The sequence below is a fragment of the Simochromis diagramma genome, unplaced genomic scaffold (assembly GCF_900408965.1).
Source record: "Simochromis diagramma unplaced genomic scaffold, fSimDia1.1 OVJJ01000545.1, whole genome shotgun sequence".
NCBI classification, from domain to species: domain Eukaryota; kingdom Metazoa; phylum Chordata; class Actinopteri; order Cichliformes; family Cichlidae; genus Simochromis; species Simochromis diagramma.
In genome coordinates, this window is record NW_024387371.1 from 6,483,571 (window position 1) to 6,501,448 (window position 17,878).

General features: G+C 38.9%; 2 protein-coding genes across 5 annotated transcripts; both read right to left on the minus strand.

The window, feature by feature from the left end:
- Positions 1–11: 11 nt before the first annotated feature.
- On the minus strand, positions 12–9,157 carry LOC120719146 (protein-serine O-palmitoleoyltransferase porcupine-like). 4 transcript variants are annotated; one of them, XM_040008123.1, is made up of 15 exons: positions 8,715–8,929; positions 7,949–8,091; positions 7,658–7,850; positions 6,777–6,820; positions 6,476–6,657; positions 6,257–6,387; positions 6,124–6,144; positions 5,831–5,845; positions 5,598–5,723; positions 5,404–5,504; positions 5,204–5,280; positions 5,041–5,104; positions 4,747–4,832; positions 2,366–2,476; positions 12–1,804 (listed from the first exon to the last, which is right to left on the minus strand). In XM_040008123.1, the coding sequence occupies exons 2-15, from the start codon at positions 8,082–8,084 to the stop codon at positions 1,703–1,705; spliced, it is 1,389 nt and encodes a 462-aa protein (XP_039864057.1). In that variant the 5' UTR covers positions 8,085–8,091; positions 8,715–8,929; the 3' UTR covers positions 12–1,702. The 4 variants fall into 4 exon arrangements, with proteins under 4 accessions (XP_039864057.1, XP_039864056.1, XP_039864053.1 ...); XM_040008122.1 differs by having other exon boundaries at positions 5,404–5,723; positions 7,949–8,086; positions 8,715–9,155; XM_040008119.1 differs by having other exon boundaries at positions 5,404–5,723; positions 8,715–9,154.
- A 1,332-nt stretch (positions 9,158–10,489) lies between these two features.
- Positions 10,490–16,877, minus strand: LOC120719197 (testis-specific zinc finger protein topi-like). Its single transcript, XM_040008222.1, has 4 exons — positions 16,535–16,877; positions 16,312–16,405; positions 14,329–14,500; positions 10,490–14,125 (listed from the first exon to the last, which is right to left on the minus strand). The coding sequence occupies exons 1-4, from the start codon at positions 16,716–16,718 to the stop codon at positions 13,067–13,069; spliced, it is 1,509 nt and encodes a 502-aa protein (XP_039864156.1). The 5' UTR covers positions 16,719–16,877; the 3' UTR covers positions 10,490–13,066.
- Between the last annotated feature and the right edge of the window lie 1,001 nt (positions 16,878–17,878).

The window sequence follows — 17,878 nt, forward strand, 5'->3', positions numbered from 1 at the left end:
GCAAGAGTAGGTCTCTGCGTAAGACCAATGGCAATTCCTCAATCAAAGGAGGCAATTAAAAAATGTCTGATGTGGTTGGGTCAAAGCTGATTTATTGTCCGCTGCTGGTGTAGCTCTACGTGTTTACCCAGAGGACAGAATGAGGAAAACGCAACCAAAAGAAGGTGCTAAGGAGACATGTTTGCATGCTCTCCTCCAACAGGTCAGAGGTGCATTGCTCCTATACCAGTGAATAGTCTGAATGCTGATTGGTTGAACCAAAAAGTGAACAACCACAGCAGCGTTCACATAAAGAGGAAAAAGTGCCAGATACTTCAAATGGCCATGATGAAACAATCCCCACTGGCTTAATATTAAAATGTCCAACAAATAAGCAGCTGTGGCCTCTATCGCTGGTGGGAGTTGATTAGGATGCTAGCTGTCTAAGTTAGCTTGTCTAAATTAAGATTTGCGGTGTCAGTGAGTGAAACTGTATTTGTTTATTCTAAAAGCACTTAGCACTAATTACTAAAGTATTGGTTGTATTTTATAGCATTTTTGTTGAATGCATTTGATGAATGCAGACTGCTAACCAAGCTAGCACTAGCTCACAATGTAGCAATACACCTCCTCAGGAAAATACGGTGCCCTCTGAGTAAAAAACAAAGTAACAAAAAGATGGTTTTAGCCATTAAGCTAAATTAGAGGCTTAAAATGGGACTTCACAAATCAATAGATGAGGCTGAGGTGGCCGTCTTTCATATACAGTCTCTGTGGATAAAGGCAAAGGACCAACAGCAAAGCAAACACAAAAAGTAACCCACATTTCCAGTTGTTCTTGATACTACCCCCAAGTGGCAGGAGATAGCTATATCAAGTAGGCGTGCACCTGCAAAGCTCTGCATAGCACCAGTGCAGAGTGGAGCCTTCGATGTTAATGATGGTTGATGAACACCAGCTTTGACAGAGGAATGCCGACTGTGTGGACTGCAGAGATACCTTATTCACAAATGTACTCGTCATTTCTTTTTGAGTGACATTCACTGAAAATTACAGTCCCAGCTGTTTCATATTCTTTTGAGCATTTTTTATTTTATCTTTTTTAGAAAGGGCTGAGTACTACGGCCAGACAAGTTGGAGGAAACTGTAAAATACTGAGAGATCTACAATTGCACTATTGATTTAGGTCATTTCATAGAAATTGTTCTCTATAAGAAGACATTGATGACTGCCACCCCTACCCTTTAAACTGAAAAGATTTTATAACATAAAAAGGGAAGAGAAACGTCGACTGAGGCCATCTGCCGCAGTCGACGCTGAAACCTAGATAATGGGCTTTATCGTGTGTCCACAGAAACAAGCGGCCAATATCCACCATGCTGATAGGTATTGATTGTGACTCACAGTGAGACATCAGTAACCGCTGTCACAACATGAGGGCCTGATAACTGCGGCTCAGATAAAAAGGGAGCGACGCAGAGAAAAGAAATGAGGAGCGAGCTATCATTTCATGGATATCAAAACTAGTCCCCAGCAGGTTAGAATAATAGATTACCCAGCCAACTTGTGGTGCAACCTGAACACTGAATGTTGGTTCGTTGTTGTATACAGGATGATTCTGTTCTCTTCGGTCTGATGCGGGATAAAGTCACAGTGCAGAAGTGCAGAACCAGTTTTCCATCTCTCATTATTACTTCCTTCACTCTTTCTTCATTTCTTATTATTAGAGAATAAGGCGGTATAATATCCAGCATCCAAATGTGACCCAGTGGCTGGTCCAGCTCAGCTCTGACCACTTCTGAATGGTATGATGGGTGATATTATCCTGTAAGGGGATGTACATAGTGAGTCCAGTAATGTGTAGTAGTATAGTGTAAACCTTTTCCTGAAAGATCTTTACAAAATGTGATTTTTTTTGTCATTACTGACTGAAAATAATTTCATCTAAGGCCTTTCATCCAGCAAAACCGTAAATTACTTTAACTGTTGATAATAAATATCACAACTAAGGTTACATTCCTATGCAGCAATTCACACGTTCATATGTCACAGTGAGCTCCACATTTTTATAGCAGGGCGTATAAATATAGACACCTTTAATCTTCTAAACATGCTGGGACTTCAGTATGTCACAATGCTACGTCAATAGCACACTGCTAGCCTTCTATACATATCCTGAATTTGTAAAGGTTCCTCAAAAATAACTCATGCATTTGGCCTAACTAGTCATATACACAACAATAATATCTAAAGCTTTTGAATACCATTAACTTGATTTCACATTTTACTGTATTTTAAAATGTTCTTTTTCCAATCTCTTCTCTTGTTCTATCCTGCAAAATGTGCGCTTTCCTCTGGGGCTTAGCATACTCTTATCATGTCTTACCTCATCCTCCTCCATAAAGTCCACACTGGAGTTGAACACTGAGCCGAGGTATGTCAAGTGCAGTATTGCCAAAGCACTGAATGCTATGTTTATCATGTACACCCATAACCCCTGTGGAGGAAGAAGGTATAATGTAAGAATAAACAAGTTCCTTACTCAATATTACTACCCCAAATCTGTAACCTCTGCAAGATTTTCATATTAGGGTCCTGAGAACCCTACACAGATTTGTTGAAGAAGATTATCAAAGAATGTTTATTAAACTCTTAAAAACTAATGCCTTCTTTTAGCCAATTTCACTTAATAATATGGCAAAATACTTAAGATTTAAAAGCACGATTTCAGGGCTTCAGTGTAATAATGTCCCAATTATGTACTATGGTTTATGCAAGCTGTTTTTCCTTGGCATAAATGATTACGTTCCCCTTCCCGGTGCTCTGCTGTGTGTTAAAAAAGGGATTTTTGCTGGGCATCCTGTCAGCAAACTCTCAAATTGTGTCAAATTAAGGCACAAGACAGTCCCTCGGGACTGCTTTAATATAACCGCAGCAGATGCGATGGCAATAAAACCTGATGTCCACACTTCTTTAGTAATACATTAAGTAAATAATCTTGTGTCTTCCACCATAATGACTTATCCTGTTATCCTGTTTGAAATTAAAGAAGGCTACAGTAAATCAAAATGTAAGATGATGAGGAATAAAATTGTTATAATTTTATTCCTCTGAGGGGAAAACAAACGGAAAAATATCTGGTGCTGTATGGAGCTAAAGTAGGTCCATTTAGAGCATCTCCTGCTCAAGCGTCACATATATGTCTGTGCAATGAGAATTTTCACAAATAAAACAGCTGGAAGAAAAGCAGTCTTTGCAGCTGTTTGCAACTCTAATGCCAACAAATCTAGTTGCAAGTCTGCTCAGACATTTGTCCTTTTAAATATCAAAAATGTCATCACTTCATTCTCATTGTATGCTATTTTTTTGTTTTGCGAAATTTCATTGAGGTGATGCATTTGAGTTTTTGTTTCCAGTTGATGGTATGGAGATATTTATTAAGCAGCAGGAAAATGAATGACATCCTCAACACATCCCTTTTCCCCCCTTATTAGCCGTGTAAACTGTTAATTGTGCAGAAGTTAATAAAGTTGTGGTCACACTATCTTAGCATCTAACTTGTCCTGCTGAAGTGGGGTGAACATAAATAAGGGGGGATGTTTGTAAGTGGGAGGTAAATTCAAATGCAGCTTTCCAAACAGGTTAGCAAATATCCCCAAACACAAGTGGGAATATTTAAGTGTAACACTCGTAGAGATGGTGAAAGACGGAAATAAAAACAGGAGATATGTGAGGATTGCTCAGCGAGAGAAATTTGATTAACTGGAAATTTAGAGCTAACCTGTGATGTTGTAATTCATTTTTAGTCTTTAATCAGATACTGGATCTATACATGAAGTGTTCCTTTTTCATGAAAGGAAGCTATTTCCCCCACAAAATGAGAAATTTCTTACTGAATAATTTGAAGTATAACTCCTGTATATAATTCAAAGGTTGCATAAAAATACCAGGCGGTTTACAGCAGGATAAAGTGATTATTTTGTAGTATTATGGTGAAGATTACTGTAATGAACTGTCATGGACTGGTACAGAGTGTGCTGTGGTTTTCTGGTCAAAATCAGGTTAAATCCAGAGCAGCTGACATTAATTTTAATTTATGATGGTTATACTGATTATATTCACTCAATGAATTCTACTTTTTATACTAACTTCATACTGTGTAGCGTTTGGAAATCCACCATGATGCATCATATAACATTTTATTGCTACATGATAAATCTTGTTAAATCCACACAGAGCAATGCATCTCAGCTGGAGCACAGGTCGGCCTGTACACAAAGAAAAGTCTACATGAGCGTTTTATATGTAGGTCTGCCCACACACACACACACACACACACACAAATATATATGGTGCTAAGTAAAAGTCTTAAGCCACCCTTCATTTCTTCATAATTTGCTAGAAAGAAAAAGGTGATTTATTGAAACGTGCTAAGATTGAAAGTCAATATTTAGTATGACCACCTTTAATCTTCACACAGCATTTTCACAGGAATGTGAACTGTTCTGAAAATAAGTGAAAAATAGAAAATGACCTTCAGAAAGCCTGGAGAACTTTTGCTCAGTACCACTGTAAAAAATCTCCTTCCTTAAAATGAGCATCTATATGAAGGCTATCAATCTTGTCCCTGTTTCAAATATGAAATGATCATATTTACTCAACTTACTCAATTCTTTTTAATAAAAATAATAATAATTGAACGGTTGATAATTGAAAGGTTTTTTGTTTGAAGAAGAACAACAAATATACGAGGGAGCTGCATTTTACCTTTTTGTTCTGGTGAGTGCAGTTTGGCAGGCATTTCTTTGACAGTATACAGGCATTAAAAATAGCTGCAAGCCTCTTCCGCAACACTAAAACACGAAACAAGACCAGTGCATTAAAACAAAACAAATAGATGAGTTTTTTTCCAGCATAAGAGGAAAATTACAAGCACTGCAGTAAACAGAAACAGTGTTTCACAGTGAGTGCAATTAGCCATTAGTGCAAACCTAAGCACCTTCTCCAAATGGAAAGGTTCTAATGTGGAAAAGAGAAAACCCCCCACAAAACTCTGCTTACCGTGCTCAACATAAGTGATGAATCCCAAAGATATTAGGACTGCACCTAGATGAAAACTCAAACCCTGTGAGGTAAAAGAGCTTCAGTCAAAATAATCCAGTTACTGATACAAAAAAAATGCATTTAAAAAAGTAATTGTAGGAAAAGTCTGTATAGGACTCACATGCAAAAGGGCACTGGCTGTATATGTCACCATTATAGCAGAGAATGTCCCGAATTTCAGTGCACTCTTAAAAACATCTATGAAATTAGAGCAAAAACATCTGTGAGCTGGTATAAGAATTTCTATTTAAATGAGCCATAATCATTACACTCACAATGGCAAACTAAAGCAAAAACAGCTGCCGCCTGTCTTGAACTCACAGGTGTGCAGAAAGCGAGACATGGGCAGATTCCACGATGTTACCACCTCCACCATTGACCGAGGAAACTCTATATTAAGCGGCTTGGATACGGTCATATCCCTGCAAAGTAAAAGGTAAATGGGCGGTGGCCTGTTATAAATGTGAATAAAGAGAAACACACTCAAGGTTAACAGGTGCGCTTGCAGTTCTAACCATTTGAGGTTGTCTTTCTCCTCGGTGAAGCCTGCCCCAGCCAGAGTAGTGGTAGTTTCACTCAAATAGCCAACAAAATAATTGCTAAAGTGAAAAGACAGTGTGTTCTCATACGCCAGTAGCCACCTAATGCAGGGACATCAAAACGGGAAGAAATAGATGAATATCACAATCCAGCTTCAAATAACATCCGACTTTACTGAGTGGTTAATACAGATGAGTAAAAAACATACTTAGCTGGTGTAGCCCTGAGTAGCATTAGGATAAAGAGAGCAATGTTAGTGACAAAAAAATGTTTATTGACTTGCCTTGTGATGATTTATGCCTCATCAAGCTGGTGAAAGTGTTGTGGTAAATGAGAGGGTGACAGGGACATCCTGGTACATATATAACTGCACAGAGAGGAGGATGAGGATGAAGTGGGTAGATACATGCAAGCATAGGTTTTGGACAAATGGTGATTATGAGGAATGCATGCCTACAGTGTTTGGTTTATTCAGAGTCACTGAGGTGGGCAATTAATTACCTGATCTTCCTCCTCTTTTTGCTGTAAACAAAGCAGGTGACAGACACATTATCTTAGCAGAACAGCAAGCCACAAACCAAGTCGAGAATACACAGGCATTTGTTTACAGTATGAATGTGTGTGTTCTCCTCACCTTCGTAGCAGCTTGTCTCCATAAACAGGTATGAAATAAGGGAAGAGGTAGGGTGCCACACAGTTGGAAATAACAAGGCAGACCTGGCTCTTCACCCAGCTAACAGACACTTTTAAAAGCCACGAAAGGCTCTAAGGAGAAGAAGGAAACATCAGCTGTTCTTTCATTTTTTTTTAATTAATCCTCACTCAGATCTAAAAGATATAGTATCGCACCTACCAGCTTACGGCCTTCTAAAGCTTCTTTGTAGCTGTTGAAGCTGATCCAGGGACCAAAGATGACTGTGCCCACAAAGTAGATATAACCCATGAACTCAATGGGTGAGGGCACACTGGTCACAACACCTCTATCCAAATCAAAGGCCAAAGAAATGGCTTTCATTGCAACCACCATCTGAGAACCTGGATGACAGCAGCAGCATTTAAATGATTGTTGTATTCCAAAATTAGACATTACTAATGGGAATATTAAAGTATACAGACAGCAATCACATTTAAGAGACAAATGATGGCTGTCTTACCTCTCATCTTGTGCCAGTTAGTGGTATCCATCATATGTAGCTCCCTGATGAAATGAAAAGGAAAGGTAGTCGTAATGAAAAGAAAAGACCATTCCTTGAGTTTTCCCAAATTGGCCAAATTCCCGAATTCACAAGCTTAAAGTCAATTGGAAATTAGGATTTAGGCGTGAATAAGTATACATCATACATTTAAAGAAATATTGGGGGAAATCACAATAAACTTTGTTGCTTTTATTTTGAATTCAGGTGCTTTTTAAAAATGTTTTACATGTGAACCAGTGTGAAAGCACGTTGTAACGTGTTGGAACCAGTGTTTATGACAGATGTGTTTGCTAGCCCCGACAGATGTCAGCTCACGTTAAAAAAGAAATCTTGATGTAGAATGCAGAGTTTTTAAGAAGACATTGACTTCTGAGCTTTTATTTACTGGAGTCATCTATAGAATTGTGCTTAGTTTACAGAGAGCAGATTGTTGTGTTTGAGGATTACAGTTTGAATCATCATTACGAGACTAAACACACAGAGAAATACAAGAAGTTGACTGATGCAGACTGAAAATGGACATCTAAAGCTTTGCTAGCGAAGCTGCAAAAGCAACAAGGACTTTTTTCCTTACCAAGCTTTACACATCCAGAGATGGAGCTGTCAAGACCAGCTTTGTGATTTGACAAAATTTGGGCTTTTTTCACTTTGCCTGTTTCACATTTTCATTGCTTATAGCAGTTTAGATTGAGTTCAGCTTATTTATGTAACCCCCACAACACTTCCAGCTTCTCATGTGGCCCCATTGGGAAAATGAATTATTAAAGAAGCTCTTTGGTTCAGTATTACACCTAATGTGTAATACTGAACTGTCAAGTAACACAAGAGGACTCTCTTACCCCAGGAGCAGGTAAATGAGCACAGTGATGGAGAGAAAGGTGCCTCGGATGGTAGAATGGCGACACAGGAAGAGGAAGAGGTAGCAGAGAAGGCTGAGAAGGACCACCCAGATCATGTGCAGCTCAAAGAACAGGTAGAGCGTGTAGAAACCTCCTGCCACTGTGACCAGGTGTTTCACAAAAGAAGGAAGACCTGACATAGCCAGATAAAAATAAAGAATAATGTATGTGATTAGAGATTAAAGTGAAGGTCTGATAACACTGGCTGGGGTGCAAAAGCTCTGTACTCACCGAACATCCAGATAAGTCGACATAGCAGGCAGATAACCAGCAGCTGCCATACCTGCTCCAGGCCCTGCTGAGCTGTGGGCAGAAGGCAGCCATGAGCGAGCTCTTGGAAAAACTTCTGTCGGCTGAACACTCCCATCACTAGACTTAGAAAACAAAGAGAAGCCAAAATGCATTTTTACAGCAACAAAAATAACATTTGTGTTAACAGTGGTGACTTATAGCTAAATACTCTTCATTAAACTTCAAATCCCAGCATGCAAAGCAATTCACTACAGATCAGTGCACATGCAGCACAGCTGCTGTTCAGAGTTTCACTAAAGATGATGAGAGCTCTTCTTGTAATTTAACATATTTTTAGTTGCATCAGACTGGATACAATGAAATACATCCCAGGATGTAAAACAATATCAATCACAATAACACCATGACCTGGGTCTCGGGCATGTGGAGAATATTTGACATATGCTATTCTGCAAGACATGCTCTCTCCGCAATGCAGTCGGCCAAGGGGATGAGTTGACTCACAGCTGCCTTCCTTCAGCCGCTGCATTAACAGTGCCTCAGCGTGCTCAGCGCTGCGCGTCCAGGGAGAAGCAAACGCATCGTAAATGGATGCGAGAAATCCGGCAGGAGCTACTGATCCTTGCAGTGAGCGGTCCTGCTAACAACCTACTTCAGAGCTACCCCCCCCCCACTTCTCACCAAAAACAGCTATGAGGCCCCCCGCCCCCAGCATGCCAGTTTGTTTTCCGTGCGTAAAACTCACCCTCTCAGAGCAGCAGGATGATCCTCGTGTCTCTGCTGCTACTTTTCCGTCCCTTTAAAATAACAACAAGCCTGGGTCCTGCTGCTGTCTTTCAGGCACACTCGGGCCAGATGATGCATATCTGGATGACTCCCATTGTCACAGCATCAGCACCACTAACCTGCCATCTATGAAGCCACGCGACGACACATCGGCCAATCTAAACCGCTGCTGAACGAATCTCAGCCAATCCTCGCTTTCGTCACCCTAATGTGACAGCAGGAAGGTCCAAACAGAATCGTCGCCCTGCATAACCCCGCGCATCCGAACCAATGAGACGTGGACAGCGTGCAGATGGACTGAAGACGGGACTGTTGTGGATGCGGAGGAATGCCCTCTCTGAACGTATGCAAAAAAATCCAATGTACCCTTAATCTACGTGATCTTTTATTCATTTAGTTCATCGATAAAATGCAAATTCAATCAGAAAGTCAGTTTTAATTTAATGTTACCATTGTGCATGAAATAAATATTTTAAACATAACCTACATTTTCTTCGTCTAAAGTAATTCATAAATGCAAACTTAAAGACAGTGGTTAGTTTGAGTGATCCCTCACCGATGTGCAACCCTAAAATATAAAGCTGATGATGATTTAAAGGCTAAAAACAAACAGTGTTCATGCGTATTTACGCATATGCTGTGTCCTTTTCCATAATTTCAACGTAGGTTTATGCTTAATATTTGTTTCACTTTCTATTTAGTCACCCATAATACTGGGTTTAAAAGAAGAACACGATCAACAAAAAGGCCATTTGACTGTTGTATTTCCTCATGTAATGGGGATTAATGGATTTTGCTTTTAAATAATTCATTTAAAAAGTCCCCTGCATCCACTTTTATGCGATATTTTCCTGGGCCTTAACTTCCTTTTAATTTTATTCTCTTTGATTTGTGGCCATAACGCCTGGCAATTTATTTAAAGTATTCTACTTTTACCTGTCAAAGCAATTTGAAAATTGTGCTTTCAAAAGATGATAAATCAATCAAATGTTTTGTTGTTGTTTACTTTTATTAAGATTGATAGGTTTTCTGCTTCCTAATAATGCAAGCTGCTTTGTAGTTATAAGTGTTAGTGAGCACATAATAAATTCCTCCAGCAGCAAAAACATAAAACAAAACTTATAAATTAAGGTATGAAAAACAAAATAGCTAAATAGGGGGGGACAAACACACAAAAGAAGCTCAATTAAATAGAAAATTAGATAACATACTAATAGGCACTACTAGAGATCATTTTTACTTGTTTTTTCACTGGTTTACTTGTCAATGTATAAACATTTTTTTTTAATATAAAGTAGGGTTTTTCATCTTTAAAAAAATGTAACACTTTGTCAGTCTCATGCTCAAGGGCACTATACATTGGAGCCAGCTTTCTCCGGAACAGTCGAGTCAAGTCTGCATTTTCACATTATGATTAATTATTAAAATATTTGTCACGGCTCAATTGCAGACAGTGCGAAAACATTCACCAGATCGATGCAGCTGAACCTAATGACCCAGAAGTTGATAACATAAAGGCTTTATAACCGCAATGTTAACTGAAAACATCTGTATGGCCAAATAGGACTTTTACTATGTAAACTGTGGTTGGCAGGTTGGATTATAGAGCAATGGGGTCCTTTTTTTTTTTTTACTTCACATCCATGCAGCAGTTAAAGTAAAAATCCTCCATGGAAAATTCAGCTGCATAGCAAGAAAAGTTCCAAGCAATGAAAACTAGTACACACCTTATTGTTGCTGTACTGCGGGGGTTTTCTGTGCAGTCAGCTCACAGAACAAGCAGGTGGTTTTAATGCAGTGTGACACACTGACAGGAAGACTGTCCAAGAAAGTTAGACAGACATTTTTGGGTCATTTTAACAATCCCTCTAGAGCCACCATCAGGACAGAGACTACTTGGTCTGACAACCTTGAACTTTCCTTCAAAACTGTTACAACTCTGTGAAATCTACGCACGAACAAAAGTCAAAAAAAAATATAATACAGCAATTTAATTTTATTACATTATGTAAAGAGCATATTTCACTTCATAAAGCTTATTTTTTTCTCTTGTTCCTGTGTCCATGTGAGAGCAAATCTAATGGGCACGCAGTAGACAGCTGCAAATCACCAGCTGAGAAATAGCTTTAGCTATTTTAACAGATAATGCTATTCCAAGAATGTGTCATTTGGACAGCTATAGCTGGTTAGGCGCTTCTTGGTGTGGGGGAAATGGGTACATGGTAGTTCAATCTTTCCATTTGTCCATGTTTTCTGCCATTTCTACATTTGAGTACATATACATACAGGTCAGCTGAAGGAGAACAAAACAAACAAGCAAAAATAAAACGTAATCAGTCCAAAGTTGTTTTTTACAAATGGGAAATTAAAACTCCATATTGTGTGCAAACAGTGCAAATATCATAGCTTACAAGTCAGAAACGCGAAGCCGAAGGTGCCTTAATCCATATAAGAGACCACAAAATGTTAATTAAATTCAGCAACTTGTAGAAACAGCAGGTGACATAACCCTGAGCGATGGAACGTGGGCACTTTTGGAGTCAAGCATGGGATCAAAACATACTGTTAATTGATATGAGATGTTCATGAATACATTAAACGGATCTGCTACACAACGGCAGTGTGGAAGATCCACTAGTGACTAAAAGCCAGCTAAGAAGTGATGTGGGATGACCACATTGGGTTTTATGTAACCAATATGATCGTGAGGAAAAATGAGCCTTTATGACCTATGACTGCAGTAAACATTTTCCCAATTAGCGTATAGTCTCAGTTGCTAGTTACAGCCCCCATTCAAGCCGAAAAAGCAAGATAAAGCAGGGTATGCTCTACAGTGAGCTGGCCTTCACAAAAACATGCTGCATCCCTTAGTACCCCTCAGTTTTACCTCTACACACACACACTTGTGAAGTCCAGTTTCAAAAAGCTAAAATGACAAAAAACAAAACAGAGTTAAAAAAAAAAAAAAAAGGAGATTAGCAATCAATGGATGACATCCCTGTGACCAATGTACATCTTTTATGAACAGTCTCTAAACTAAACTTAATTGATTGTAGTTAATGAAGGAGTGTTGGTACTATTAATTCTGCTCTCAGAGAATTTTACCGTTCACTTTAAAAATTCGACAAACACTTGATGGAGGCATTTTTAAGCTGGCAGTTGTTTACTCTAACCATAAACATAATTTATTTTAGAAAACAAACAGCATTGGTTTCACAGTCAGATCCACTTCTCATATACAGATTAAAAAAACAAACAAAACAAAACAAAGAGGACAACTAAAAAAAATGCACAAAATGTAACAAATGGTTGACGTAACTGTAGCTACATCATACATACATATGTTGCTGATCATATACACCGCATATGATCAGCAACATAAAAAGCACCTGATATCTGACAAAATAACTGTAATCCCTCAGGGCACGCATACTGGACCCTCTGGATTTGTCCTCTTCGGCATGTGGCCAGGAGCAACGGCTGTCTTCTGCTGTAGCCGCCTCTGTGGATCAGCCGTTTTTCTGGATTGAGATCTGAGAGTTTAGAGGCCCTGTCAACACCTTGGACTCTTTGTCGTGCTCCTCGAGCCTTTCCGTTTGTAGGCGTGTGCTGCACGTAAAAGTAACACCCACACGAATTCCTGGGAGCTCAAGGTTTGCCAGCAGAACCAACCATTGTAATAGTGCAATCAAGGTTATTCACGGTTTCAAGGTTACGGCTGATTGGTTTATGTATTTAATATAAAGCTGCAACTGCTATCTGTTTCCAGTTAGCTGAGGCAGATGTGAAAACTGAATTGTGTGGCAATTGTTATTAGAGATGCTTGATCATATTATTGATGCCGTTTGTAGCACACGGTGCATTTTTCCACAGACTAAAGTGATTATTACGGCACAAATTGCCAAGTACAGAATACAGCCTGAAGCCCAAATCCCACCTGGTGCAGTTTTACAACACAGGTCAGTTATCCTCTACATACATAACAGTATTACTTATCAAACAGCAGTCGGAAAAAAAACAATTGCACCTCATCACTGATTAAGAAGTGAAAGATTTTAACTACAGAACTAAAAAAAATTACATCAGCATCACAGTACTTACAAATATACCAGTGTGCTAAGAGAGGCAAAAGTGGTGCAAGTATAAGCCAAACACTACGGGTTTAATACTGAACACAGCCTTGCTTTTGTTAAAATGCCTTTTAACTCAAAGAACAGAAACACTAATAGGATAGGAGCACTAATGTTGAACATCTTAAGTAAGGCAAAAAGGTCAGGTAAGTAAACAGGTCATTCTAATCCATTATTCAGATCAGAGCATAATCTCCAGGTCATAAGCTATTCTCTCCTTTTTTTCTGGCTTAGTGTGTTCTTCTGGTGAAATTATTGGTGCCTCACTTTGTTCCTTCTTCACCGGATTCTTAACCCTACACTTTTTCGGCTTGCTTAAAATATATTCATAATTTCTTTTAACCTCTAGGAAGGCTGAGGTGAGGTACTGAGGTGAAAAGATCTTCAGTGAAGATGGAAGTTCTGTATTTCGGGTGAACAAGTCATGGTGAAATGAGGAACCCGGGTTTTCTGAGTGTCTCGCTTCTGGATAGAGTCGACGAGGCACAGGACACGGTCTCAGCAACACCGGTGGGGGGATTTCTGGTAATATACTGAATGAAGCCAAAGGTGGGGGCTTGGATAGAAATCCAGGATTTGGGGGTGTAGGAGCAGCAGTTGGAGCAGAAGTAGACAGTGGAGGTGTAACGGTCCTTGAGCTCTGAGTGTTGCCAGGTATTTCAGTCATCTGGCTTGGCTCCAGTTCATTTTCTGTCTCACTCCTGGAGGAACTGTCCTCAGGCTCAGACTCTGTTTTAAACTCTGTCTGCGGAAGGAATAAAATGTGGTTGTGACGCTGACAGAACAGCGTGCCACACCTGAGGCACTTCCTGCCATCTTTAACATGGAGCAGTTTATGACGCTTCAGTTGGTGAATCGTGGTGAAAGATCGATCACACATGTTGCACGGAAAGAGGGGCTCATCCCTGTGCACAGCATGGTGCTCACTGAAATCTGCCTGAGTTATGAAGCTTTTTCCACAATTTTCACAGACAAAGGACCTTTGTTCTTCATGTAGCCGTTTGTGTTTTACCAGCTGTGGTATATCAGTGAAGATCTGACTGCACAGTTCACACCGATAACCACCTTCTGATGCAACTAAAGGTTTCAGGAGCACAACTGGCCTTCTCTTATCTAGTTTTAGGGTGTCTGGTAGTCCTTTGAAGGGTGGTGATGTCTTATTTAAGTCGAGCATTGTTTGAGACTGGATATTTTGGGTTTCTGCTTCAGTCTCAGACACTTTTGCCACTGTTTCTCCTTCCTGAAAAACATAAATACACAAACAGAGGAAAACAATTTAAAGAATTGTAAAGAATTTATCATTAGAAGAAAATAAAAATACTTATGACAATCTTGCAACTTGTGTCTTACAAAACAACTACTTTACAACAAACAAAAACGTAGCTATTTTGCATAATGTCCAAGTAGAAAAGATATACAGAAAGAGCAAGTTGTGGCTGCTACCTTTGGCACTGAGGGGGTTGCTGGCGTCTGCATTTCTTCTGAAAGTTCACTTTCAGTTCGCATCGAAACAGACGGCTCGGGATTCGCAGAAGAATCAGCTTGAAGTGGAGCTGCATTTTCCTCTCTTCTGCCTCTTGCCTTCCGGCGATGCCTTTTTCTACGACCATAAATCCTTAAAAAAACAACAACCCACAAACAAACATATGAAGTGATCTATAAAAGTGGGTCTCATATCTAAAGTAAAAGTGTAAAAGAAAATGTTAGTATTAACGCCTTGTTTTTGTCATACACTGTAAAGCTGCACAAATTTTCAACAGTTCAGAGTCTGTGACCCAATATGTACACAGAACACATACGATGGGAGATAACTATGCAGCTTATTTACTGAATATTTATCACCCTTTCTAATTCATTACCAGTTACTGTGCCTGTTCTATTATGGAAACTGATACCAAGGGATGACCTTTGTAACCCTGACCTGGGCTGGCTATAGCTATAGGCCAGAGTAGACCTGAATGTGCTTCTCGCCCACTCAGTGAAAATGATATGGGTTTTTTAATGCTTTTGATCAGTCAGAGAAGAAAAATGGAACGGAAAACACCAGTACTGTTTAAAGTACCACAAGCTTTGAGACAACCCTCTGTCCTCGCACTGTTCAAACACACAGAGCTCAGAAACAAAGAGACGTGACAACTATGAACTATGAACCCAGCGCAGAGCACTGACTACAGCACACACATTAAATATCACACACCGAGTCAATATGTTGTTAATGTTATGTTTATAGTGATGGGCATTATAAAAACCTGTAACATTGAGCCATAAAGGCTTCATTTATGTACATCTGCAACCTTCTATTAATTGAATGAACAGGTTCTCGTAGGGTTTTATCTGTTATAGTAGCTTTTACTTTTATAATGTCGCTCCACTGGTTAAAAGGAACCTATTGTCATTTCCAAGTCCGTGCATTTAATCTTGGACTAGAGCTGATTTGCATGATTTAGAGTTCAAAACAGTCTTTATTTAGGCCTTGTTGCAGCCTACATAGACATGCCCATTGGGACATCACCCGTAGGTTATTGTGCTCCTGTTGGGAAGCCTCAATCTGAGGACCATAATTTATAAAATGAACATCACATTGTGTGCATTCACTTGAAACTGATGATGACAATTAAAAGTATGTCCTCACCATGATTAACATAATTCACTAAAGGTTCTGTCCATCTAAACTCATCACATGAAGACTTCTCAAATGACCACCACAGATTTTGCTGGGAAAAATACCGTTCTTCAGAAAAATTGTGCAAACTTTAAATCCCTACTTAAAACTTTGAAAATAAATAAGTAACCTTTGAGAAACCAAAAACGGGACAGAATACCATCACAAATTTTGGATATGAATTATTTGGATTTGGTACATGGTGTAATACCTGGGGAATATTGCACTTAACTTTAATTTCAAGCTTTAAAATCTGTAAAAATATTTGAATAATTTTGACTGCTTTAAAGGGCAGTATGTGTCCTATAGATGAGGTGCTATAAATAAGATCAATCCTTTACCTGCACAACTTGCGATTTGTGAACTCTGCTGTTGGAACCTTCAAGCATCCATCATGTTATATGACCTTAGCTTAGCTACACTCCAGTCCATATTCATTAAGCCATGTTATCAGATGTTTAGCATCAAAATGTAAGGACCTAGTTAAATTAATTTTATATAATTTTAAAGAGGACACTTAAAACAATGAAGCTGCAAAACTATCAGAAAACACCCTTACCTTAATTAATTTTTAAGCGTTTTTTTAAACTAATGACAATACAGACCAGAATAAGTAACAAAAAAGTATATTACAATTAAATTTAAAACATAATAAGTTAATTTAAAAAATTGAAAAAAAATATTATTAGAGAAACACAAAGCTATCCAACAACTTTGATCCTCACAGATTTTATCCTGACCCAACACTACTTTACATGTCTTACCATCTCACTTTTTTCTTGGGGCTTTGATTTTTTTTGGTGCAGGTAAAAACAGAAGGCACAAAGTCCGGCTTATCACGCTCCATAGATGCTTCTCCTATAAAACAAAAACAAAAATAAAAATATGTAGGGAGCTTTGTGCTAAATCCGACAATTTTAATCAACAAACCGCTTGTTTCTCTTACAGTATGTCTACAGTGCTAGCATAGCTCCAGTCTTAGCTTACCTGATATGAAATGAGCGCCACAAACGCGATCATCTTCCGTGAGTCTCGCAGTGCTGCCGTTCGCTTCTTGTATTGCTCGCAGCCACAAACGCCTCCGGTGGCCCCGAGACGGTATTTTGTAAAATTTCAATTTTTTGCTGCGGATATACCGCTTTTCACAACCAGACACGCAGCAAACTATCATTTTTGCTTTAAAACTGTTTGGGTTTTGTGGTTAGCACAGGTTACGGAAGTTATCAGAAACAACTAAAGTCAACTTCCGCTACAAAGAGGCGCGCGCAACCCTGTTGAGGACGTTACGGTGGCCGGGCAGCTTGTTTTACGTTAATGTTAGGTAAACATCAAATAACAATCCCTACATTTTTCTGTTTTATGTTAATGTTTTGATCCAGCATCGATTTTGGCAGACTGCTGACTAAAAGGAGAGTTTTACCGAGGCAGGGAGTACACCGCGAGCAAGCAGTGAACTGGGGACCCCTGCTGTCCGCACTCATATCTGTGAGCCTGATTAGCCTGTCAGCTGAAATGGTTCCTCGAAATTAAATAAAATTTAATCGGAAATTTAATTGGAAAAAAAGCGAGTTTACTCGGTTGTTAGAAAATTTCTATAAAAACAATTCGTCTATAATTTTGTATATATGTGACTAAGTCTTATTTATTATGTTCTACTAATGTAGGATAAATAAATTGGTATATTATTATTTTATTGATATTATTATTTTAATCTTGAGAGAAATTGAAGATGGCAGTGAGACCTGTTATAATGTGTGGTTTGGAGACTGGGACTCTAATAAAAATACAAGGTTAGGAGGAGGAAAACATTATGATTTTCACTGGGAGTGATCAGAATGGACAGGTGTGGAGATGAGTACATCAGAGGGACAGCTCAGGTTGAGAGGTGTGGAGACAAAGTTGGAGATGCGAGGCTGAGATGGCTTGGGCATGTGGAGAGGAGCGTCAGTGTCTATATTGGACAGAAAAGAGTAAGACCACAGAAAAGATTCATGGATGTAGTGAAGGAGGCCATGCAGAGGATGTTAGGGATAAGGTGAGATGGAAGCAGAGGGTTCCCTTTGGTGACCTCTAAAGGAAGAAACCAAAAGAAGGTTTCTTTGTTTGTTTGTTTTTAACCTGGCCACATCTACACTGGAAAAAATATTGGTAACTACCAATGATTTCTATTAAATAACAAAAAAATTCACACTAAAAAAAATCGATACATTTTGCTATTTCGATGGTTAAGTGTTATTTTAGATTCAGCTGAGCTGTAAGAAGAACACCACTGCTTTGTCCAGTTTTTAAAAACATAATCCTTTGTGCTCAGAAGTATTAGAAGGTATAAAG

What these genes read in the sequence shown, in the direction of transcription:
- LOC120719146 (XM_040008122.1), bottom strand. Translation starts at nt 8,084, where the DNA reads ATGGGAGTGTTCAGCCGACAGAAGTTTTTCCAAGAGCTCGCTCATGGC. An exon ending in CTTTAGAAGGCCGTAAGCTG is followed by an intron (nt 6,388 to 6,475) that starts GTAGGTGCGATA and finishes TCTTCTCCTTAG; the next exon opens with AGCCTTTCGTGGCTTTTAAA. An exon ending in CATCACTTATGTTGAGCACG is followed by an intron (nt 4,833 to 5,040) that starts GTAAGCAGAGTT and finishes TTCGTGTTTTAG; the next exon opens with TGTTGCGGAAGAGGCTTGCA.
- LOC120719197 (XM_040008222.1), bottom strand. Translation starts at nt 16,718, where the DNA reads ATGATAGTTTGCTGCGTGTCTGGTTGTGAAAAGCGGTATATCCGCAGC. An exon ending in TGGCGCTCATTTCATATCAG is followed by an intron (nt 16,406 to 16,534) that starts GTAAGCTAAGAC and finishes TTTGTTTTATAG; the next exon opens with GAGAAGCATCTATGGAGCGT. An exon ending in CCCAAGAAAAAAGTGAGATG is followed by an intron (nt 14,501 to 16,311) that starts GTAAGACATGTA and finishes TGTTTTTTTAAG; the next exon opens with GATTTATGGTCGTAGAAAAA.